This window comes from Tursiops truncatus, chromosome 7 (genome assembly GCF_011762595.2).
Source record: "Tursiops truncatus isolate mTurTru1 chromosome 7, mTurTru1.mat.Y, whole genome shotgun sequence".
Classification (NCBI taxonomy): Eukaryota; Metazoa; Chordata; class Mammalia; order Artiodactyla; family Delphinidae; genus Tursiops; species Tursiops truncatus.
This window is the reverse complement of record NC_047040.1, coordinates 93,709,266-93,729,847: the sequence shown is the minus strand read 5'-3', so window position 1 is coordinate 93,729,847 and position 20,582 is coordinate 93,709,266. Positions and strand designations below refer to the sequence as shown.

The 20,582-nt window shown below is 36.8% G+C and overlaps 1 protein-coding gene across 8 annotated transcripts in view; it reads right to left on the bottom strand.

Annotated features, from left to right (window-relative positions):
- ZRANB3 (zinc finger RANBP2-type containing 3) overlaps nucleotides 1-20,582 on the bottom strand; it is a 228,935-nt gene that overhangs the window by 18,839 nt on the left and 189,514 nt on the right. For 7 of the 8 annotated variants that reach the window (XM_073807755.1, XM_033860228.2, XM_033860227.2 and 4 more), the window contains 4 exons: nucleotides 16,925-17,044; nucleotides 13,932-14,051; nucleotides 10,599-10,778; nucleotides 9,615-9,767 (listed from right to left, as the gene is read on the bottom strand). In XM_073807755.1, coding sequence (XP_073663856.1) covers nucleotides 9,615-9,767; nucleotides 10,599-10,778; nucleotides 13,932-14,051; nucleotides 16,925-17,044 — 573 coding nt within the window. The remainder of the gene's footprint in view (nucleotides 1-9,614; nucleotides 9,768-10,598; nucleotides 10,779-13,931; nucleotides 14,052-16,924; nucleotides 17,045-20,582) is intronic. The other variant, XM_073807756.1, reaches the window with a different exon arrangement.

Sequence of the window (20,582 nt, the reverse complement as noted above, 5' to 3'; positions counted from 1 at the left end):
TGCCACGAGGAGCACCTTGAGAAAGCAGAAATCTGACCATGCTATTTATCTGCTTAAAAGCCTCTGATGACACTACACTACTTCCCTAGGATACAGTGCAACTTCTTGGCATGGCATGCGTGGGCTCCACTCCATCTGATTGGTGCCAAAGGTTCAGGCTTCCTCTCCTTTGACTCACTTCTCAGTGTGCCCTGCACTCACACATTTGCATGGAATTCCCATTCCCAGGACGTCTGTTCCTATCACTGGGCTTTGGGGCATGCTTTTGGTGGTCCCTCTGCCTGAACCAGGACCCACTCCTTTTGAACTCATTCTTCATAATCCAGCTCTGATGTTTTTCAAGGGAAACTTTCCCACATGCCCCAAGTATTTATTTATTCTATCCTATGTTTCCAGAGCCTGGTTATATATCTCTATTTTCACATTTATTATATTGCATTAAAATGATTCGCTTATGATCATCTCTCCCAGTTACAGAGTAAGCTCCAAAATAAAGTTAGCTGTTTTCCTTATCTTTGCACCTAGCATATAGTCTTTTTAAAATAACAGCTTTAGGGACTTCCCTGGCGGTCCAGTAGTTAAGACTTGGCGCTTCCACTGCAAGGGGCACGGGTCTGATCCCTGGTCAGGGAACTAAGATCCTGCTTGCAGTGTGGTACAGCCAAAAAAAAAGAAAAAAGAAAAACAGAAAAAAAGAAAATAACAGCTTTAGTGAGATGTAATCTATTTATATACTATAAAATTCACTCTTTTAAAGTGTCTAATTCAGGGCCTTTTGTATAATTATGTAACCATCACCACTGTTTAATTGTAAAACACTTCCATCACCCTCAAAAAGAAACCCCATACCAAGTAAGCAGCCTCTTCCCATCCCTCCCTCCCTCAAGCCCCTGGCAACCACTAATCTACTTTATATCTCTATGTACTTGCCTATTCTGGCCACTAAATATAAATGGAACCAAACAACATGTGGCCTTTTGTGTCTGTCTTCTTTCACTTAGCAAAACGTTTTCAGGATTCATCTATGTTGCAGCATGCATCAGAACTTCACTCCTTTTTATGGCTGAATAATATTCCATTGTATGGAGATATATATATATATATATATATATACCATATTTTGTTTATCTGTTCATCAACTGATAGACATTTGGACTGTTCTCAATTTTTTGGCTATTATGAGGCATGCTGCTATGACATTTATGTACTAGGTTTTATGTGGATATATGTTTCCAACTCCCTTAGGAGTACAGAATTGCTGAGTCATACATTAAATCTGTGTTTTTACATTTTAAGAAACTGTCAGGCTGTTTTTCAAAATGGCTGCACCATTTTCCATTCCTGCCAGCAGTGTATAAATGTTCTAATTTCTCTGCATCTGTGCCAATACATGTTGTCTGTCTTTTTAATTTTAGTCATTCTAGTGGGTGTGAAGTGGTATCTCCTTGTGGTTTTGATTTGCATTTCATATAATCTTTTTTAAAATTAATTTTTATTGGAGTATAGTTGACTTACAATGTTGTGTTAGTTTCTTTCCTTTCTTTTTTTTGAGAAAGATGATTCTTTCTTTCTCTTGGCTGTGCCGGCTCTTAGTTGTGGCATGCGGGATCTTTGTTGTGGCATGTGGGATCTTTAGTTGAGGCATGCATGTGGGAACTAATTCCCCGACCAGGGATCGAATCTGGGCCCCCTGCACTGGGAGCTTGGAGTCTTACCCACTGGACCACCAGGGAAGTCCCTACAATGTTGTGTTAGTTTCTGCTGTACAGCAACGTGAAAGAATTATACATAATAATCTTAATAACTGTTTATATAATTAATAATCTTTGAATACCCTATACATAGTAAGACAGGCTGGGACATGGGACCTGGGACCCTTTGCTGCAATGCTTGCACCTGAACAAACGTTTCCTCCAGCAACAAAATACAAAGAAACTATAAGAAACTAAAAATAACTGTGTGCATGGCAGTTGGGGCAAATTATGGACACCAAGATGCAAAAAGACCAAAAAGCCCAACTGCCACTTCTGAAGAGCCGGGAGCAAAAGCAGGGGGTTGGGCGCAAAAGCAGCGACTGCACATGCTCCCTACACAAAACACCACCGAAGGGGTGGGCAGACCACTTAAGCCCCCACTCCAGCCTGACCCCTGGACACACCCCTACCCTCACCCCACATAAGGATCCAGCTCACTCCCCCTGAGCGAGCAAGCAAGGGAAGCTGTTGCTTGTTCCCGCTCCCGCCCCTGCTGCAGCAGGGGCCCCAATAGAGCCTTGCCTGAATTTCTTGTCTGGCCTCTGATCAATTTCTATTGATTAAGGAGGCCAAGAACCCTGGTCCGTAACAGTAGTAAACATCCCATAAACACTAGCTAACCAAACTGAAGTGTTTCAATGTTCTTTTCATTCCACAAATAACTGTTGATCCACAATGGGCTAACTCTAATGCAACTAGTATAGTTTGGCAAGGTTATGAAGGTAGACTTTGCAGCAAAAAGGCCTGAGTTCAAATCCCAACTCTGCTACTTACTGGCTGTATGAACTTGGGCAGGCAATTTAATCTTCCTGAGCTTTAGTGGGGGCATGGTAACAGTATCTGCCTTATGGTGTAGCTGTGAAGGTTAAATAAGGTCATGAGTGTTAAGGGCTTGGCACAGTGGCTATGGGGAATACTCAGTACATGTTAATTATTTTCACTGAGTGAAATGAAGTCATAAAGGTAAACAAGAAAAATGCCTAATAATAGCACTATATGATGTAAGCTGTGACAGAGAGATTTATGTCTCTATCCATAACAATGAGGCTACCCTCTTGTTCTTATTATTAGGCAATTATGCAAACTAATTACATCATGTTTACATAATGGTTTGAATTCTAAAATACATATTAAATAAATATTCTAATTTAAGATGTGTTACCTTCAAGAAAGTAGTGTTTTAGCATACTGAGAAACAAGAAATTTGGGATAAGAATGATTTATACTTCATGAATATAGAGCTCTTGTGGTCAACTTTCTTTTTGCTTTCACTGTTTTTTAAAGTAGACCATATGTGGGAAACAAGGTTATTTTTTATATGTATGAGACAATTTCTTATTTGCACTTCTTAGCTCACAACAAAACAAACATTTTGTACAATGCTGGCATTTAATAAAAAATGTAAAGCTTATTTTTGAAGTTTTGGGGCATATTTTTAAATTTCACAGCGTGCTTAAGAGTTCTCATTTTCAGGGACTTCCCTGGTGGCGCAGTGGTTAAGAATCCACCTGCCAATGCAGGGGACATGGGTTCGAGCCCTGGTCTGGGAAGACGCCACATGCCATGGAGCAACTAAGCCCATGTGCCACAACTACTGAGCCTGTGCTCTAGAGCCCGCGAGCCACAACTACTGAGCCCACGTGCCACAACTACTGAATCCCGCGTGCCTAGAGCCCGTGCTCTGCAACAAGAGAAGCCACCTCAATGAGAAGCCCATGCACTGCAATGAAGAGTAGCCCCCACTCGCCACAACTAGAGAAAGCCCGCGCACAGCAACAAAGACCCAATGCAGTCAAAAATAAATAAAATAAATACATTAAAAAAAAAAAGAGTTCATTTTCAACTACATAGAATTTTTTTTTCAGCAGACCAGTAATCATCCTGTATATTTTTAATGCAAATATGGGTGTTTCAAATGTAAATTTGCTTTGGGTGAAGAATGTTCTAGGTGGCCTTGGGAACAGCAGACCAGGGGACTTAAGAATGATTATGACAGAGAAAAGGCAGGGTGTGAGCCAGGTCAAAGATGTAAGTACTACCACAAGGAAAGGAAGATGAGACAACCAGGGAGAGGCTAGTGAGAAGAAAGGAAAATCGGGAGATAATTGAACTAAAAGCCTACAAAAATGAAAACAACTGCTGAGGGAAAGCAGAGACCACAGTGTGGCTAAATTTGGGAACTATCTAGAGATCTGTTCCAAAATGGAAAGAGAACTACTGTCTGAAGTAACGAAATGGAAGCAGCTCTGGCTCAGCGAGATTTGGAGAAGAGAAACCAAGCAGAAAGAAGATTTATCCTACGCAGGAGCTGGACTTGTTACCCATATTAGGTTAGAGTCCTTTCTTTTACTTATCTATGAGTCTCTTACACACCAAGTTTCTCTTCAGATACATTATTTTATATATATATAAAATAAATGAAAGGGACCTCAGAAGCCATCTAGTGATCTAGGGACTTAAAATGGCTGCATAAATGCTGCTGCTGGCTCTTATCCATTATGGGCCAAAAGAGGACCAGAAAAGGTCCTAAAGAGGTTAACGGAAGGGCCCAATTTCCCACAGCTATGGCTAAAAGAAGGGATACCCCTGAGATGATGGCAGGAAAAAATGAAAATTAGAGAGGCAGGCTTCCTATTTGAATACTCCACTCATTCTATTTTATTCAGAAACAGCCTGTAGTTACTTGGAAATGACAATATAGAATAATATAGCTCATACCTTTCTCTCCTTCCATCTGGAGATGCCCTGCTTTATCACTCCATGGAAGCCAATGTAGGAAAATCAAAACACTGCAAAACCAAGAGTACTTAGAAGCCATGCACATTCAAACGTAGAATAAAGGAAGAAGCTTGAGAAAGTGGATTGCATCTGAGACAGTCACCCTGGTGATGGACTCCCAGGCGGGACTGGTTACTAAAGGGATAGCCACCTAGGCTTTCCTTGTGGTGGTGGAATTATTTCTTTTCATTTGAGTTGGACTTCAATTTGACTTTCATCTGGGTTAATAAATAACTGCTTTAAAAATGTAAATATATCTAGGATCGGTAAAGAATTGTGACTCATACATTTGTGTGGATTAATTCCATGCAGGGTGTTAGTTAAATACTTAGCAACAGCTACAGCAGGGGTATGAACCAGACTCCTAGAGGCCCATGCTGTGCAGGATAACAAGGAGGTCCAGGAGGCCCTAGCGGTGGGGTGAGGGAGTGCAGTGAAGGGACTGAAGAAGTGGCTATGGACCGTTACCAAAATACTTAACATTTAACAGCCAGTACACCTATATCCATATATACTGGTAGAGTACTAGCCCCAGTTCCATACATTTTTTAATCCCAATAAATTAGCTGAGTTATGTGACAGACAGAGAATTCTGATTAAGAGAGGAGGGAGACAAAAATAATGCCGCTCTGAATGAACCCCAGGGGAGAAAGAAGGCAGGAAAGAGCAAAACTAATATAAAAATTTTTTTCAGGAAAATATTCTCTCATCCTCCTTCTCTTCTTCCTAACCAGAGGTCTCTCTGTCCCCAGGACCCATAATCATACTAATATTAGCTCTAGGTTAATTCACAGAAAACAATTTGCCAAAAGCCCATATGCTGAAAGTCAATCCACCTGAAACCCAATTCACTGAAGACCAACTTGCCAAATTTACCACATTTATTGGCCTTCTAAAAAATCATTTATAGAGTCCACAGCATTTTGAATGTGATGATACTGGGAGGGTTAAGAAGACTATGGGGAACTAGGGACCCAAGGACCTGGAGTCTCCTGACTCTTTCTGCCTCAGTTCATCCTCTCCCTGCCCTGCAGACTCACTCTCCGCACCCCGGTCTCCTCCTGTTTGAGCCTCCTGGTCTTTCTTTCTCTAGAGCTGACGGCCTGGGCTGAGCCATGCACTGACTAACACATAGTCTGTTCCTCTGGCCTTGGAAGGTCCCTCTTCTTTGCCCCAGCTCTAACCTCCAGCTGCAGCAGCCAGATGCTGGGACAGAGATAAAATGAACGTTCCTTAAAATGCTGACACTACAGAAATATTCATAAGCTGTTAAAAACCATCCAGTTAGAACTGTTATCAACATTTTAGTTAAACAAGTTTTTGATGACAATGGGCAAAATTAGTTAATTTGGCAAAGTTTAATCGGCAAAATTGGAAGTATCCTAAAAATGCTAAATGTAGGCAATTTTTTTTAAAGGCTTTAAAAAAGGATCTGAAAGACATCATTATAGATAGAAAAATTCCCATAGGAAATGCTGAAATTCTGGCAACATTCAGAAGAAAAACATGTTGGTTAAATTTCCTTAGGACCTCTCAACAAATTGAACATTTCTTAAGATGCATGAAGCTGGAGGGTATAAAGACAAAAACCGATGAGCAGCAACCTCACCTAAGGTCCTTTAAAACACACTTCACATCCTGGCCAACAAACAAAGAAACAAAAACAAATACAAAGCAAAACAAAGCAAACTGAACAAATGGTCTCCACATTACAAGATTCCAGTTTATATAAAACCATCTGTGTAAAAGACATGCATTGAGAAATCTGTGCAAGGTAACACTGAACTATGAAAGATAAACACCTAATTCAGGAAAGCAAGATTTGGTAAGGATGACTAGGCAATTTTTTTTTTAAACTTTGTACACAGATATACATTTTTCTTCAGAGACACTTAAAAACAATAAACATGTATAAATGTGGGAAGATGTGTTTCAAGTTCTTAATATTTATCTTAGAAACTAACTCAGACATAGTTCAACAGGGAATTTTAGAGAAAGAACAGCTACAAGTCATGGTTTTAGTTATATTTTTTAAATACCTATGACATCTATTGATTTTTATAGACCAAAATATAATATAATAAGCACTACTAAAAGAAAAGTTTTTAAAATAAAAGAAAAATGTCTTAGAAATAATTCTTCTATTTTTTTAGCAAATTTGACAGAATGGCATTCTAGTGTTCTAGAAAAGAAAAATATACTAGCCCTCCAAATAGGATACATAAGAAACTTAGTAAGATTCCACATAAAAAACATGTTTTTATGGAACTAAACTTGACATTAAAATTTTAATTTTGCATTATGAGAAAATGTGTACAGACTTCAATTTCATTCCTATAATATCTGATCCATTTTTTCAAAAACTAAAATTAAACTCCCCATAACTCTCACACTATATTGCTCCAGAAGGGCTAGGAAAAAAAGCAGACAGTTTGAATGACTATGAGCTTCTCTATTATTTCTTATTCAGTTTATATATGGCCTGCAAAAAGCATCTGTTACTGTACAGAGAATATAACAAATATCCATATACCCACCATTCAAAATTTATAAGTACTAATATTGTAATAGTTACTTCTGATACTTTTTTAAAATGAAAGAAATAAAATATTTCTGATAAAGCTGCTACCACATTTTTAGTCTTCCTCAGACCCATTCTCCTCCTCTTCCAGAGGCAATAAATTTATTATGTATTCTTCCAATCTTTGTTTATATATATTATTACATATATATGTATTCATAAATACATAATATTTGTGTGTATGCTCAGCATTTAAAAAACTAACATTATGTTTTCAAAATCTGATCATGTTAATGCATATAAACCTAATTCATTCATGTTAACTTCTAAGTAGTATCTTATGACAATTTATGTAGCCATTCTCCTACTGAAAGGCATTTTGGTTGTTTCCAATTTTCTGCATTCTAAAAAATGACTTGGTACACATCCTTATACATGTACCCTTATACACACGCAGGAGAATATATCCCTAGCAATGGAATTGTTTGGTTGTAGGAATGAGGTACCACCTCACACCAGTGAGAATGACCATCATTAAAAAGTCAACAAATAAGAAATCCTGCAATCCCACTCCCAGGCATATATCTGGAAAAGACGAAAACTCTAATTGGAAAAGATAATGTACTCCAATGTTCATAGAAGCACTATTTATAAGAGCCAAGACACAGAAGCAATCCAAATGCCCATGTTTAAGAAGATGTGGTATAAATATACAATGGAATATCACTCAGCCATATTAAAAATGAAAAAAAGAATGAAATAATGCCAGTTTTAGCAACATGGATGGATCCAGAGATTATCATAGTAAGTGAAGTAAGTCAGATAGAGAGAGACAAATATCATATGATATCACTTATATGTGGTATATATATATATGTCACACAAATAATACATATATATACACACACACAAATAATGCTGGAGTGGGTGTGGAGAAAAGGGAACCCTCCTATACTGTTGGCGGGAGTGTAAATTGGTGCAGCCACTATGGAAAACAGTATGGAGGTTCCTCAAAGAACTAAAAATAGAGTTGTCATATGATCCAGCAATCCCACTCCTGGGTATATATCTGGAGAAAACTCTAATTCAAAAAGATACATGCACCCCAATGTTCACTGCAGCACTACTTACAATAGCCAAGACATGGAAGCAACCTAAATACCCACTGACAGATGAAATTGTGGCATACACACACACACACAAACACACACAGTGGAATACTACTCAGTCATAAAAGAATGAAATAATGCCATTTGCAGCAACATGGATAAACCTAGAGATTATCATACTAAGTGAAGTAAGTCAGAGAAAGACAAGTATCATATGATTATCACTTATATGTAGAATTTAAAATATAATACAATTGAACTTATTTGTAAAACAGAAACAGACTCACAGATAGAAAACAAACTTATGAATATCAAAGGGGAAAGGGAGGGAGGGGAGGGATAAATTAGGAGTATGGGATTAACAGATACAAACTACTATACATAAAATAGATAAACAACAAGATCCTACTGTATAACACAGGGAACTATATTCAATATCTTGTAAGATCCTATAATGGAAAATAATCTGAATATATATATATATATATATATATATATATATATATATATAGCTGAATCACTTTGCTTTAGACCTGAAACACAATATTGTAAATCAACTATACTTCAATAGAAAAACCCCAAAAACAACAACAAAAAAAACCAAACCAAAACATAAAATAAAATAAAGGAGCTTCCACTAACCAGATCTTTAAAAAAAAAAAAAAAGGCAAAGATTATAACACACTAAATAATAATAATAGAATCCCCAAGTTCATAATGATATTTTTTTTTAAATGAAAAGCTTTTCTTCACAGAACAGCTAATAAATAAAGAAGCAATGATGGAATTGGAAAAAACACTATTTCAAAACTGGTTCAGGCAAAGATCAATGAATGCTAAAACCACTGTGTGAAAGTTTGGGGAACAGGATAGTCACGTGATCTCAAAGTATCACACCATAGATTACATACTGATTGTAAAGAGAAAAGGGTACCTTTATGAATTTGTCTTATTTTGGTGAAGCTAGTTTCTTTTCATGTTTTTTCCTATTCTGGTCTCCTCTGATGCTCACATTGTTTGCCTATTTTTCTGTTGGCTTGTTTGCTTTACTAATTGAATTGTATAAATTCTTTATATACTTTGGACACTGTAATGCAAATATCTTTACTGAGTATGTGACTTGTGTATGTTACTTTTTGTGGCAAATTTAATACATCTTTCCCTACCCTCAGGGTCACAGAGATAGTCTCCCATATTTTCTTCTTAAGGCTGGATTCTACTTAGCTTGTTTTTCTAAGGACATGAACAGTAAGCACTGATCTATAACTGTTGGAAGATACAAGCCACTGTTGCAGCCTCCTTATAATCAAAGTCATCTTTTAGTTCTTAGAGTTTTTCCACCTTTATGTGGAGGCTTTTCAATAGCATGAACGATTGAAAATTGCTATTTAAAACAATATATGATAAAGTTATATATTAAAAACAATTGAAAAGAATGTCATATAATCTTACATGAGTGAACAACATTTCATTCCTGAGCTCTTCAGACTTTTCATTTGGAGTCCAAGCTTCAGCAAACTGCAGGAAATCCCATTTTTCCTTATCACCCTCCTCAGCCTTAAGTTTTTCCTTCCTACCATTCAGTGTGCTCCCTGTAACCTGAGCCTGTAAGATGATAAAATATATGAATTTTACAACAGGTCACCTCACAGCTGACATTTACTAAGTAGTAACTTGATTTTGCATTTAAATCACAAGCAATCCAATAAAGAAAATCTTACTGTTTCAACTTATCAAGGGCTTTAGTAATATAATTATTTATAATTACAACCAAATTGCCAAGTCAATGATTCCTATGCTTAATGAGGAAAAGGTTAACTAGAGAAGCTATACTATTTGCTTTTCTCATAAAAACTTTTATTCTAATATTTATAAACTTTGAAATTGAACATACATATGATTGGCCATTTTGAATATCTATACTCAGTGCTTGAAAGCCATCCTCTAGACCTTAGTCAAGTCCTTTCTATAAACATCCCTCAAGGTTGGGGAGAAGAGACAGCTGAGTGGACGGAGCAAGCAACATCCCTAATACCTTTGCTAGAATCCGGGTACAGGCTGTCCTCTGTCCAAAATTTAGCCCGGAACTCAAGAATCCTGTTGAAAAAGGGTTTATTCTTAGCTCACAAAAAGCTAAGGGGTTTGAAAGCATTTTAGTTCCTTACTAGCTCTTCCTCCCCTAGCTGCTAAAATGGTAGAAGAAGGGCTTGGAAGACAATAGGAACACACATAAATTCATGTCTGTCTCTCATTACTGAGGATAGCAGGTAGAGTACTACCAATTGAAGCCTTTTCTGGACTTGGTCCCTATCAACATCAATATCTTAGTGTACTTCGATATCCTTTGCCTGAAAACACTAAAACTCAGCCTCTTAACTCATGCAGGCTATGGGTAATAATGAGTAAGTGGTAACCTGGTTTAAATTCAAGCTTTACCTTGCGATTCAACATTCCCCACATAAGGGTGTCTAGAGTCCCATTTGCAATAAGGTAGTGAATATTCACAGAACTGCACTGTCCAATCCGGTGAGCACGGTCTTCTGCTTGTTTTATGTGTCCAGGGTCCCAATACAACTCAGCAAATACAACATGACTTGCAGCAGTAAATGTCAAACCCTAAGCAAAATAAAGAAACTGAGATGCAAATAAACTGAGAATTTAGCATAGAACCATATATAATAAAGTCTTTTGAGTATGTTCAATGGACAAGAGAACACTGAAGGACTTAAAAACAAATGAGTCTTTCATTTTAAGCCAAATTAAGAAAATTTAATTCATGAAAGGCAAATGAAGACTGCTTATTGCAAGACAGCCAGGTGAACTACAAAGAACACATTTAAAAGGTACTTCAATATTTCAAAAGTCAGTTTAATGGATACATATATAAATAAAATCACTTGAACCTCTGATGAAGACTGGATTCACATTACCACTGGAAAATCTAATAAAATATATTATAAATGAGAATATAATTTCTAACACATGGTATCCATGGCAACTATGACAGCAATGACATCCTCTATTCATTTAATTCATACTGCTGTTCTATAAAGCAAGAAAATCATGTCTACAGTCACACTCTTTTCTTTCTATGGAATTTCTCATGTTGCATCCCAAAGACTCTGACATTTACTGACTTGTATCTTGATGTATAAAACACAACTGCATTTTTGTGCAATTGCATTTTATATCAGTTTGAAATAGTGTAACATTAAAAATATTAACTAAGTCTTGTTTTACAATTAATATATGAAATAATGCAAATCTCCTCAAACTAAAAATGTGTCAAAAATGCATGACTTTAAAGTGGATAGGCCGAGCGAAATGTGGACCATAATTACGCTATTGCTACATAGTGGTAAGTGATATTAGGTGGTCAGCAGAAATACCTACTATACTTTCGAAGTGTCATCTAATCCAATCTATGCTGTTGTTCACGTGTACTGGAACTTCTATAAGTGACTGTTGTGACCGCTGTGCTGTTATTTTAACTTGAAGTATTTTTATATCACATACCATCATACTAGCATTCATTAAATGGCGGCACCAGTTCTCAAGCTGAACTTAGAAGTAATAAAAACATGGAGAGAGTCAAATACACACCATGCTAAACTGTGCTGCTGTTTAGGATATAAAATGCCACACATTGAGAGTAATGCAGAAAAATTAAGTAGTATTGATATTTAAAGATGGACACCTTTAAGTGTGTAACAAGTATCATAGGACCATACAAGAATCCACGTTGACATTGGCAGGATCAACGTCACACAAAGATGATACTAAATTGGGCTTCCCTGGCAGTAAGTGATTAAAATTCCGTGCTTCCACTGCAGGGGCATGGGTTCGATCCCTGGTCAGGGAACTAAGATCCTACCTGTGGCGCTGCATGGCCAAAAAAAAAAAAAAAAGATGCTACTAAATTACAATGGAAGAGTCACAAACCTCCAAAACAAAGCCCTTTCTACAATACCTTCCTTTATTGCTATGAAGATATTAGTATTCAAGTATATGAGTTTTGAACTATACAAGGTCTTCAGGAATACAGCCTTGAATAAAATGTGAGTGCCTTGCAAAATCTTAATTTCAGAAAGTCTTTTATCAGGTCACTCTAAGACTCTCCTGCCCAGCTTCCTCCTACTTATCTTCTCCTGAGCTATCAGTATTCCATTTCTACTTTTAGGCTCTTTTTGATGATATTCTCTACGGCTGAAATATTCTAACAGATATAACACTAGATTACTGGAAATTTAATCCAACATGAGGAAAGTGTTGAGACAACCCTCCTTTTGGCTAGAACTCCTAGTGAGTTAGTTCTAGAACTTCTTCATCCTCATGGATTCTCACTATATATACAGTTTTATATACATCAGTTAGCTGGGTAAAAGGAGAACTTTGGCCCTGGTCCAGATTCCGGAATCCACAGAAGCTGCCAGATATGCCATGTAGCAGGTTGGATATTTAACAGCAATATGCTCAATTACTTTTCCCTATGTTAAATATCCTGGCTTAGACGTTTACATCAAAATATTTTAGAATGTTAGTAGGAAAGACATCCAGAAGGATCCCCTCTTACACAGGGTGGCAGAGACTAATATCTATTCTTTTCTTGTTCCTTTGTAATGTGACACCTGATGTTTAATATGACTAATTGGAATAACAGTTACTTTCTCCAACTTCCCTTGAAGTTAGTTGTGGCCCTGGGACTAACTGCAGGCCAGTGAGATACAGCATGCCTTTCTCCAGTCAACTGCCTGGATCGCAGATGTGATGGATAAGCTCTAGCAGCCCTCTTAGATGGAAACAACCTAAATGCCCATCGACAGACAAATGGATAAAGAAGGTGTGGTACATATATACAATGGAATATTACTCAGCCATAAAAAGGAATGAAATTGGGTCATTTGTAGAGACGTGGATGGACCTAGAGACTGTCACAGAGAGTGAAGTTAAGTCAGAAAGTGGAAAACAAATATCATATATTAACGCATGTATGTGGAACCTAGAAAATTGGTACAGATGAACCGGTCTGCAGGGCAGAAATTGAGACACACATGTAGAGAACAAACGTATGGACACCAAGGGGGGAAAGCCGCGGGGGGTGGGGATGGTGGTGTGATGAATTGGGCTATTGGGATTGATATGTATACACTGATGTGTATAAAATGGATGACAAATAAGAAACTGCTGTATAAAAAAAATTAAATTAAATTAAAAAAAAAAAGAGATATCTGCTAGGAGTGGTAAAGCAGAAAACCAGAAGGGGCCTAAGTGCTACCATGCTAGCCTTAGACTGCCTATATCAGAGAATAAAACTTTGTGATTTAAGTCATTCTTAATTTGGGTTTTCATTTACTTACAGCCAAACCTAACTCTAAAGGACAAACCAAGGGCACTCTATGAAAAGTTCAGAAAGACAGAAGAGTTCTTTTCCCTCAGGCCACCTTGTCTCACAGACTCTGATGAAAACAACCAAAGATAAGTGCTATAAAGAAAGGGATGAGAAAAGTCTACGCAAATTCAAAGGAAGGAAAAGATCATGGAAAAGTATTATAATCACACTAGCTATATTCTTTTAGGAAATTATCTCCTTGAAAATTTAGGAAGCTTAGTCAGAGGTGTTGAGGTCTCCTTCTGTTACACTTTCTAGCACTCTCCAAAGCAGAATGAATATTTATCACACCAGATATAAAGTTATAGCTATGGTTAATCATCTTGACATTTTTATCATCTCAACAATTCATTATCAAATTTAGACCTGAAACTTCTTACCTGACCAGCAGCCTGAATGCTTAGAATAGCCACACGAGTCTCAGGATCCTTTTGAAACTGATTAACCAGATGTATTCTTTCTGAAGATGGGACACTTCCATCAATCCTAATGTAACGAGTCTACCACCAACAACAAGGGAAATGGCAAAATTAGGACAAGCTCCTATGCATCCATCTTATTATACATATTTTACAGCTTATTTTTATGTTCACATAATAAAACAGAAAGTGGTGAAGATGACAGGTTAGTAAATGTTACACAAGAAGAATTTTTTTTTTTTTTACTAATATCATAGTACTCTATTTGTTGTTTGATAGACAGTTGTTTCCACTTCTGGGGTATTGCAAACTGTGCTGCAGGGAATACCTTCACAGATGTCTCTGTCTCTTTGTGTTCCTGTGTCAGTTTCTCTGAAGTATGTATTCAGTAGTAGAAGTCCTGGATCGATTTTAAATGTTATCCCTTCCAAGGCAGTCTCCCAACCAGATGATAGTGCCCAAAAAGTTGTTGCTAAGAAACAGCACAGAAGGCATCCGCAATGGTGTTGACGATGAGCGGGAGTTGGTCTAGCTGGTGTCAGGACTTAATGAAGCTCAGGTTCTTGATGTCTCATCACAGAAAGAATTCAGTGAGAGACAAAGTGATAGGCAAGAAGCGGATTTATTCAGAGAGAAACACACTCCCCAGACAGAGTGTGGGTCATCTCAGGAGGTGAGAAAGGCCAATACAAGAAGAATCTTAACCAGATTTCTTTAAAGCTTCTTATAACAATTTTGTATTTTTAAATCTTTTAAGCTACTTGAGAGTGGGATCTATGTCTAGTTCATCTTCATACCATCAATGCCAGGTGTGACGCCACATATATAACAGGAGCTCTATAATCATTACTGGATTAAGCTAATGTTGTTATCAGTAACATTCTATGTAAATTAATAAGCAAACTTTAAATCATGGATCAGACTAATTCTAAAGTAACAGGATCACTAATTCCAAAGTAAAAGTAAAGTCAGACATGTGAGAAAAGAAAAAGAAGATTCTGCCCATGTATTAGGGATTCATGAAGAGTAGTCCGGAAATGTCGCAACATTAACTGGGAAAACATTTTTTTTAATGTACCATTTGAATTCTCTTTTCTCACATTATTAAACTTAAAAGAAATATGTGACATGGTCATCTCCACTGAGGTAGGGAACCAAGACACCCAAATACATTTTTACAAAGTGAGGAAACATTAAATGCTAAACTGAACAGTGCTATCTTTTAAGAACGATGTGAGTTAAGAAAAAGGAGCAATCAGTGTGTGTTAGAATAGCTAAAAAGAACTTATTACTCAACTTTGTAAAAACAAATATAAGCCCTGAATTTCAAATTGCCTCATTTTTATATGCATTTTTATGGAAAACGTTGCCTTAAATAGTTGAGACAAACAAATACTCAGTTTTATAAGGGAATCATCAAGTTAATCATTAAATAGAATGCCCCTTATCAACTTTCTATGTCTTCACAAAACAGATATAAATTGACCAGTGATCCACTTAATATCCATCAAGGGAGATTACAGAATCTTTTGAGGGTCTTTCTAAAGAAAACACATTGTCAGGCTAGGGAGAGTTTTACCTACGTTTTTAACTCTTAGTGACGCTAAATGGGATTCTAAACATACCAGTAAAGTGGGAGTGGGAAGAGACACACTTAGAAAAGATTCCGGTGGTTTTAAGGTGTAATGAATCAGAATAAAAAATCTAACGTTACTGTTCAATCATTTAAAATTTATTTCTAAGGCTAATTATCTCTTCCTCGGAGGGTGTTTCACAGATACAATGTGATAATGATAAAGCATTTTTTAATATACAGCACTTTACTATATCATATTATCATAAATCTTTCTATGAAGAAAACACTAGAATTACATCTTTGGTAATGTTAATGAACATATTAGCAAATGCTTGAATATGTATACAAAGTTTTAAAAAAAATATGGCTTTATTCCTCCCTTTAAAATATCCACCTGCACAGGCAAGTGGTTCTGCTGCTACATGTATATTAAGCTCATATAATTTGTCAGGAACTTTCTCTGGCCGATTCAGAGCACCTCTGGAAGCCCTTAGCACATATGACACGTTTACACTGGATGTAACCAGGTTTACACTCTGAAAGAAAAAATGGCAGATGCTGTGGCCGATAGGGCTGTTGGAAAACAAGGTGGACGGAATAGAATGCAGTGAGGCCAGCAGGTTTGGTGGCGCTTACCTGGGCATATGTTTCAAACCCACCTACATTAAATCTTAATAATCATATTCTATAGAGTAGGCTGCCTGGAAGTTTAAAAGGTATGACTGCGGCTGGGCACTAAAATTGGCTGAAATCATTCTTTTTTCCCCTCAAAATCACCCACATTCTAAGGCCACCATGTTGGTAAACAAAAAATTTTAACTGCCTATACCAATCTCAAATGGTCCAGTAACAAAACCAGAATTCACATTATAGCCTATCAAGGCAGCATATTTTAATCAATCCAGATAATTTGATCAGTGGAAAATTATGACTGGTATAAAAGGGAAAACTTAATAGTATATTATCAATACAACAGAAATATAATATTAGTATAACTGCAATAAAAATACATAATAATAATTTATAGATATAATACCATCCCATCATCTAAAGAAGGCCAAAAAGCTCAGTTATAAAACTACAATTGATGTTTAGTAAATTAAAAACTGCATTCTAGGGTTTCCCTGGTGGCGCAGTAGTTGAGAGTCTGCCTGCCGATGCAGGGGACGCGGGTTCATGCCCCGGTCCGGGAAGATCTTACATGCTGCGAAGTGGCTGGGCCCGTGAGCCATGGCTGCTGAGCCTGCGCGTCTGGAGCCTGTGCTCCGCAACGGGAGAGGACACAACAGTGAGAGGCCCATGTACCGAAAAAACAAAACAAAAAACAAAAAACCCCCCTGCATTCTAAGAAGTACTTTATAGAATTATGGTAACATACCTTGTTTTCTATGACGGCTTCTGTGCAAGCTTGGAGCATGCTTAAATGATGTGCAAAAACCAGAAATTTAAGCAAATCATTCCGAAGCATCATCTTAATATAATCCTTTACAGCACCTGCCTAAATATTAAAAGTTAAACCTTATTAATGTCATAAAAATGTTTACTAAAAAATCATGTCATTTTCTTTAATAAAGCAAGAAAAACTTGGAAAATCAGTAAGTTTCTATGAACTTTTCATTGTTTTGTTCTCTAGGTAGCTTAAAGTAGAAGCCCACAAGTAAAGGAGTACACGGAAGAAGAGGGACAAGAGAGGGAAAAAAACTGAGAAGTAAAACAAGAGCAAGATAAGAATTAGATTTTAAAAAACAAGACAGGGAAAGAGTCTCAAAGGAAAGTAGGTAGTCAAGTTGGCTGTGGCCAGGAAGGGGTTGGTGGTTTTGTTTAGAAAGTAATTTTCAAAAAAAGCTCATATAGGGACTTTCCTGGTGGTCCAGTGGGTAGGGCTCTGCCCTCCCAATGCAGGGGGCCTGGGTTCAATCCCTGGTCAGGGAACTAGATCCCACATGCATACTGCAACTAAGAAGTCTGCATGCCGCAACTAAGAGCCTGCATGCTGCAACTAAAGATCCCGCATGCTGCAAGGAAGATCCCACATGTCGCAATGAAAACCTAGTACAGTCAAGATAAATAAATAAATATTTTTTTAAAAAAGGGCTCATATAGAAGACTAAGTGGAATAGAGTGAAGGAGAAAATGGAAGATAAAAAGTCAAATGACATTTTTTTGTGTGTGGGAAAGACTGAAAAAGTAAGAAAGCTGGGCTGAAGTTTAAAGATTATGAAAAGTTGGGCTATTCATTTTTTTAAACTAAGAAACTTAGGTAGGTTTACAAATAGGTTGTTGAAGGTGCAGAAAGGCTAAGAGAAATGGAAAATGAGGGGATTTAGCTTGCCTCTAGGATGCAGAAGTTCTCAGAAGAGGCCGGAGTAATGCGATTAAGAGCACAAGAGAGAACAGGGAGGAATACAAAAAAATTGTGAGGTAGAAGGGAGAAAAATCAAACAAGTTCATACTGAATAGGGTTTTCTTAGTTAACTTGAGGCCAGGTTACCAATTAAGAGTAAGAAATCAATATGAGATGAATTAAATAGGAGTTAAATTTAAAGTGGATAGCATGAATTAAATTTAAAACATGAATATAGTGTCTCTTAACTGTGAAAAACTAGTTAGACATTTTGGGAAAAGATAGCAGGCTGAATATATTTAACCTCCACTCCTTCTCAGTGCTATATTTAAATGATAGAAAAATGTATAGAGAAAAAGAAAATTGGAGACAGATCAATAGCAACAAAACTTTGGAAGCTAAAAAGTAGACAGATGCCTGGTAACTGATTAGCCAACCTGACAGTTCTTAAGCTGCCAGTACGGAGTGTTGAGAAGTACCTGATTTAAAATGGAGTGATCTGAAAGTGATCAGGAAATGTCACCTCTGGAAGTGAGGATCGGGGTGTGGCTAAAACAGGAGGATTGTTTGAAAGATTGTTTAAGTAGCTGAATATGTGCAACACTGATCCATATCCTTTCTCTACGTAGTCCACATAATAGATGACTTCCCAATCCATCCTGGCAGAAAACTATAGATTTATTTTCTGGAAAGGGCAAAATAGAGGGTATCTAGATGGAGGAATCCTACACTGATGGTAGGTCATCCTGCAAAAATCATGGGAATTAAATGAAAGTTACATAATAAAGGCTGAGATCTATCCCTCCCCCTCCCCCTTCTTATCCCCAAGGGTTCCAAAACAGACAAACAGGCTTATGTCGTCTAGGCAGGGGAGCAGAATCATATAAAATGATCCTTTTCTAGAATATCTGACCAAAGACAAAAGACTAAAGATATTGATATTGGGGTTCCTCAACAAGACATCCCAATCAGATCACTTTTTATTGAAGGCCATAGTTTACAAGACATATCCACGAAGAGCTTCTAGTCAGCATTTAATGTCTTACTTGTAAATATAAGCAAACAACCAAGGATCACCAGACATTTATGGAAAGCAACCTATATGAACAGATAAACTATGCAGAGAGAGGAAAAAAACTAGAAGAGATTACATTTATAAAACAAGAACAGGATGCTACAAAAAAGGGAAGAGTTGGGGGGGTGGGGGAGTACTCTTGAAGAGTAAAAATATAGTAGCAGAAATTAAAAATGCACTGGTTACTAAGCTAAGAAAATCTTCCAGGAAGTAGATGGAAAAAAATACAGAAAATATAAAATATAAGAAAATTATAGAACCAGGCCATGAGGGCAATATATGAAAAATAAAAGTTCCAGAAAACAATACAGAAAAAAAGGAAATAATAAAAAAATTAAGAATATTTTATAGAACTTAAAGCTGTAAGTTTCCAAAATGGAAACTGTAAAATGCCCACTGAAGATCCTTCACAATGGATGAAAATGGATCCAGAGCGAGGCCCATCATCATGAAATTTTAGAACACTGGGAACAAACAAACGATTCTCTAAGCTTCCAGAGAGGGGAAGAATAGATTTCACAAACAAAACAAAATAAAAAATTTGAATTGCATTGGATATCTCAACATCAATACTGAAAATTCTGAGAGAAAGTGATTTCTAACTAACAATTTATGTTCAGCCAAATGAAAAATCAGATATAAAAGTAGAACAAAGCCATTTTCAAATATGCAGGGGTTTCAAACAATTTACCTCCAATATACGCTTTCTTGGGAGGCTACTAGAGAATGTGGTCCAGCTAAACAATGGAGTAAACAAATAAAGAAAGTAATATATATGTAAAAAAAAGAGGTAATTCAGCACACAGGAGAAATAAAGAAAAACCCCTGGATGAGAGCTCTGCAACAGATCCAAACAGCAATGGTCCAGACTGCAGCTGATCAAATGCTGCAGGGAAGATTTGTTTAAGAAGATAAAATTAATGCAATTCTAATGTTTACAGGTACTGAGAGAAGACTGAACGACTAAGGTAAAGTTTGAGGATGAATTAGTGAAAATGAGTTGTAAAAGAAAAAAGAAAATATCCATAGTATATCGATAGTATATTACACGGTTCATCTGTAAATATTATAAACATGGTTCTAATAATATACATGGTGAATAGTGATCAAGCCAAAATTAGTATACATTTCTATAAAATTAGTAAAACTGTATCTCTTCAACTCTTTCTATTGATAGATTGATCTGTCAATTTATCAATCTACCTACCTCCCTACCTATCACTTTGTTAGAAGAATGGGAATAGGGGAAAGGTCTGGGTGTGAGGGTGGGGCTGAGGGGTGAAAGAGCTAAAATTGTATCTTCCATATTGGGAAGCCAATAGATGACAGCTCAAATTACAAAGCAAGCAGTAATACACACCAAGAAGCAAGATAAACACATTGCTGAGGGATTTGAAGTAAATCCCCAAAAAATCAGCTAAAAGAAAAGAAAGTGGTTGCCTCTGGGGAATAATAAGTTTAGGGGACCATTATTTTTGGAAATGTCTATTTCTTCTCGTTAAATTATGATCATATGTAGCTTTGATAATAACTAAAAAAATTTTAAAACGGGGGCATTTTGAAATTGAAAAATACCTATTTAAAATTCATGCATATGACTATGAAGTCACAAGATTG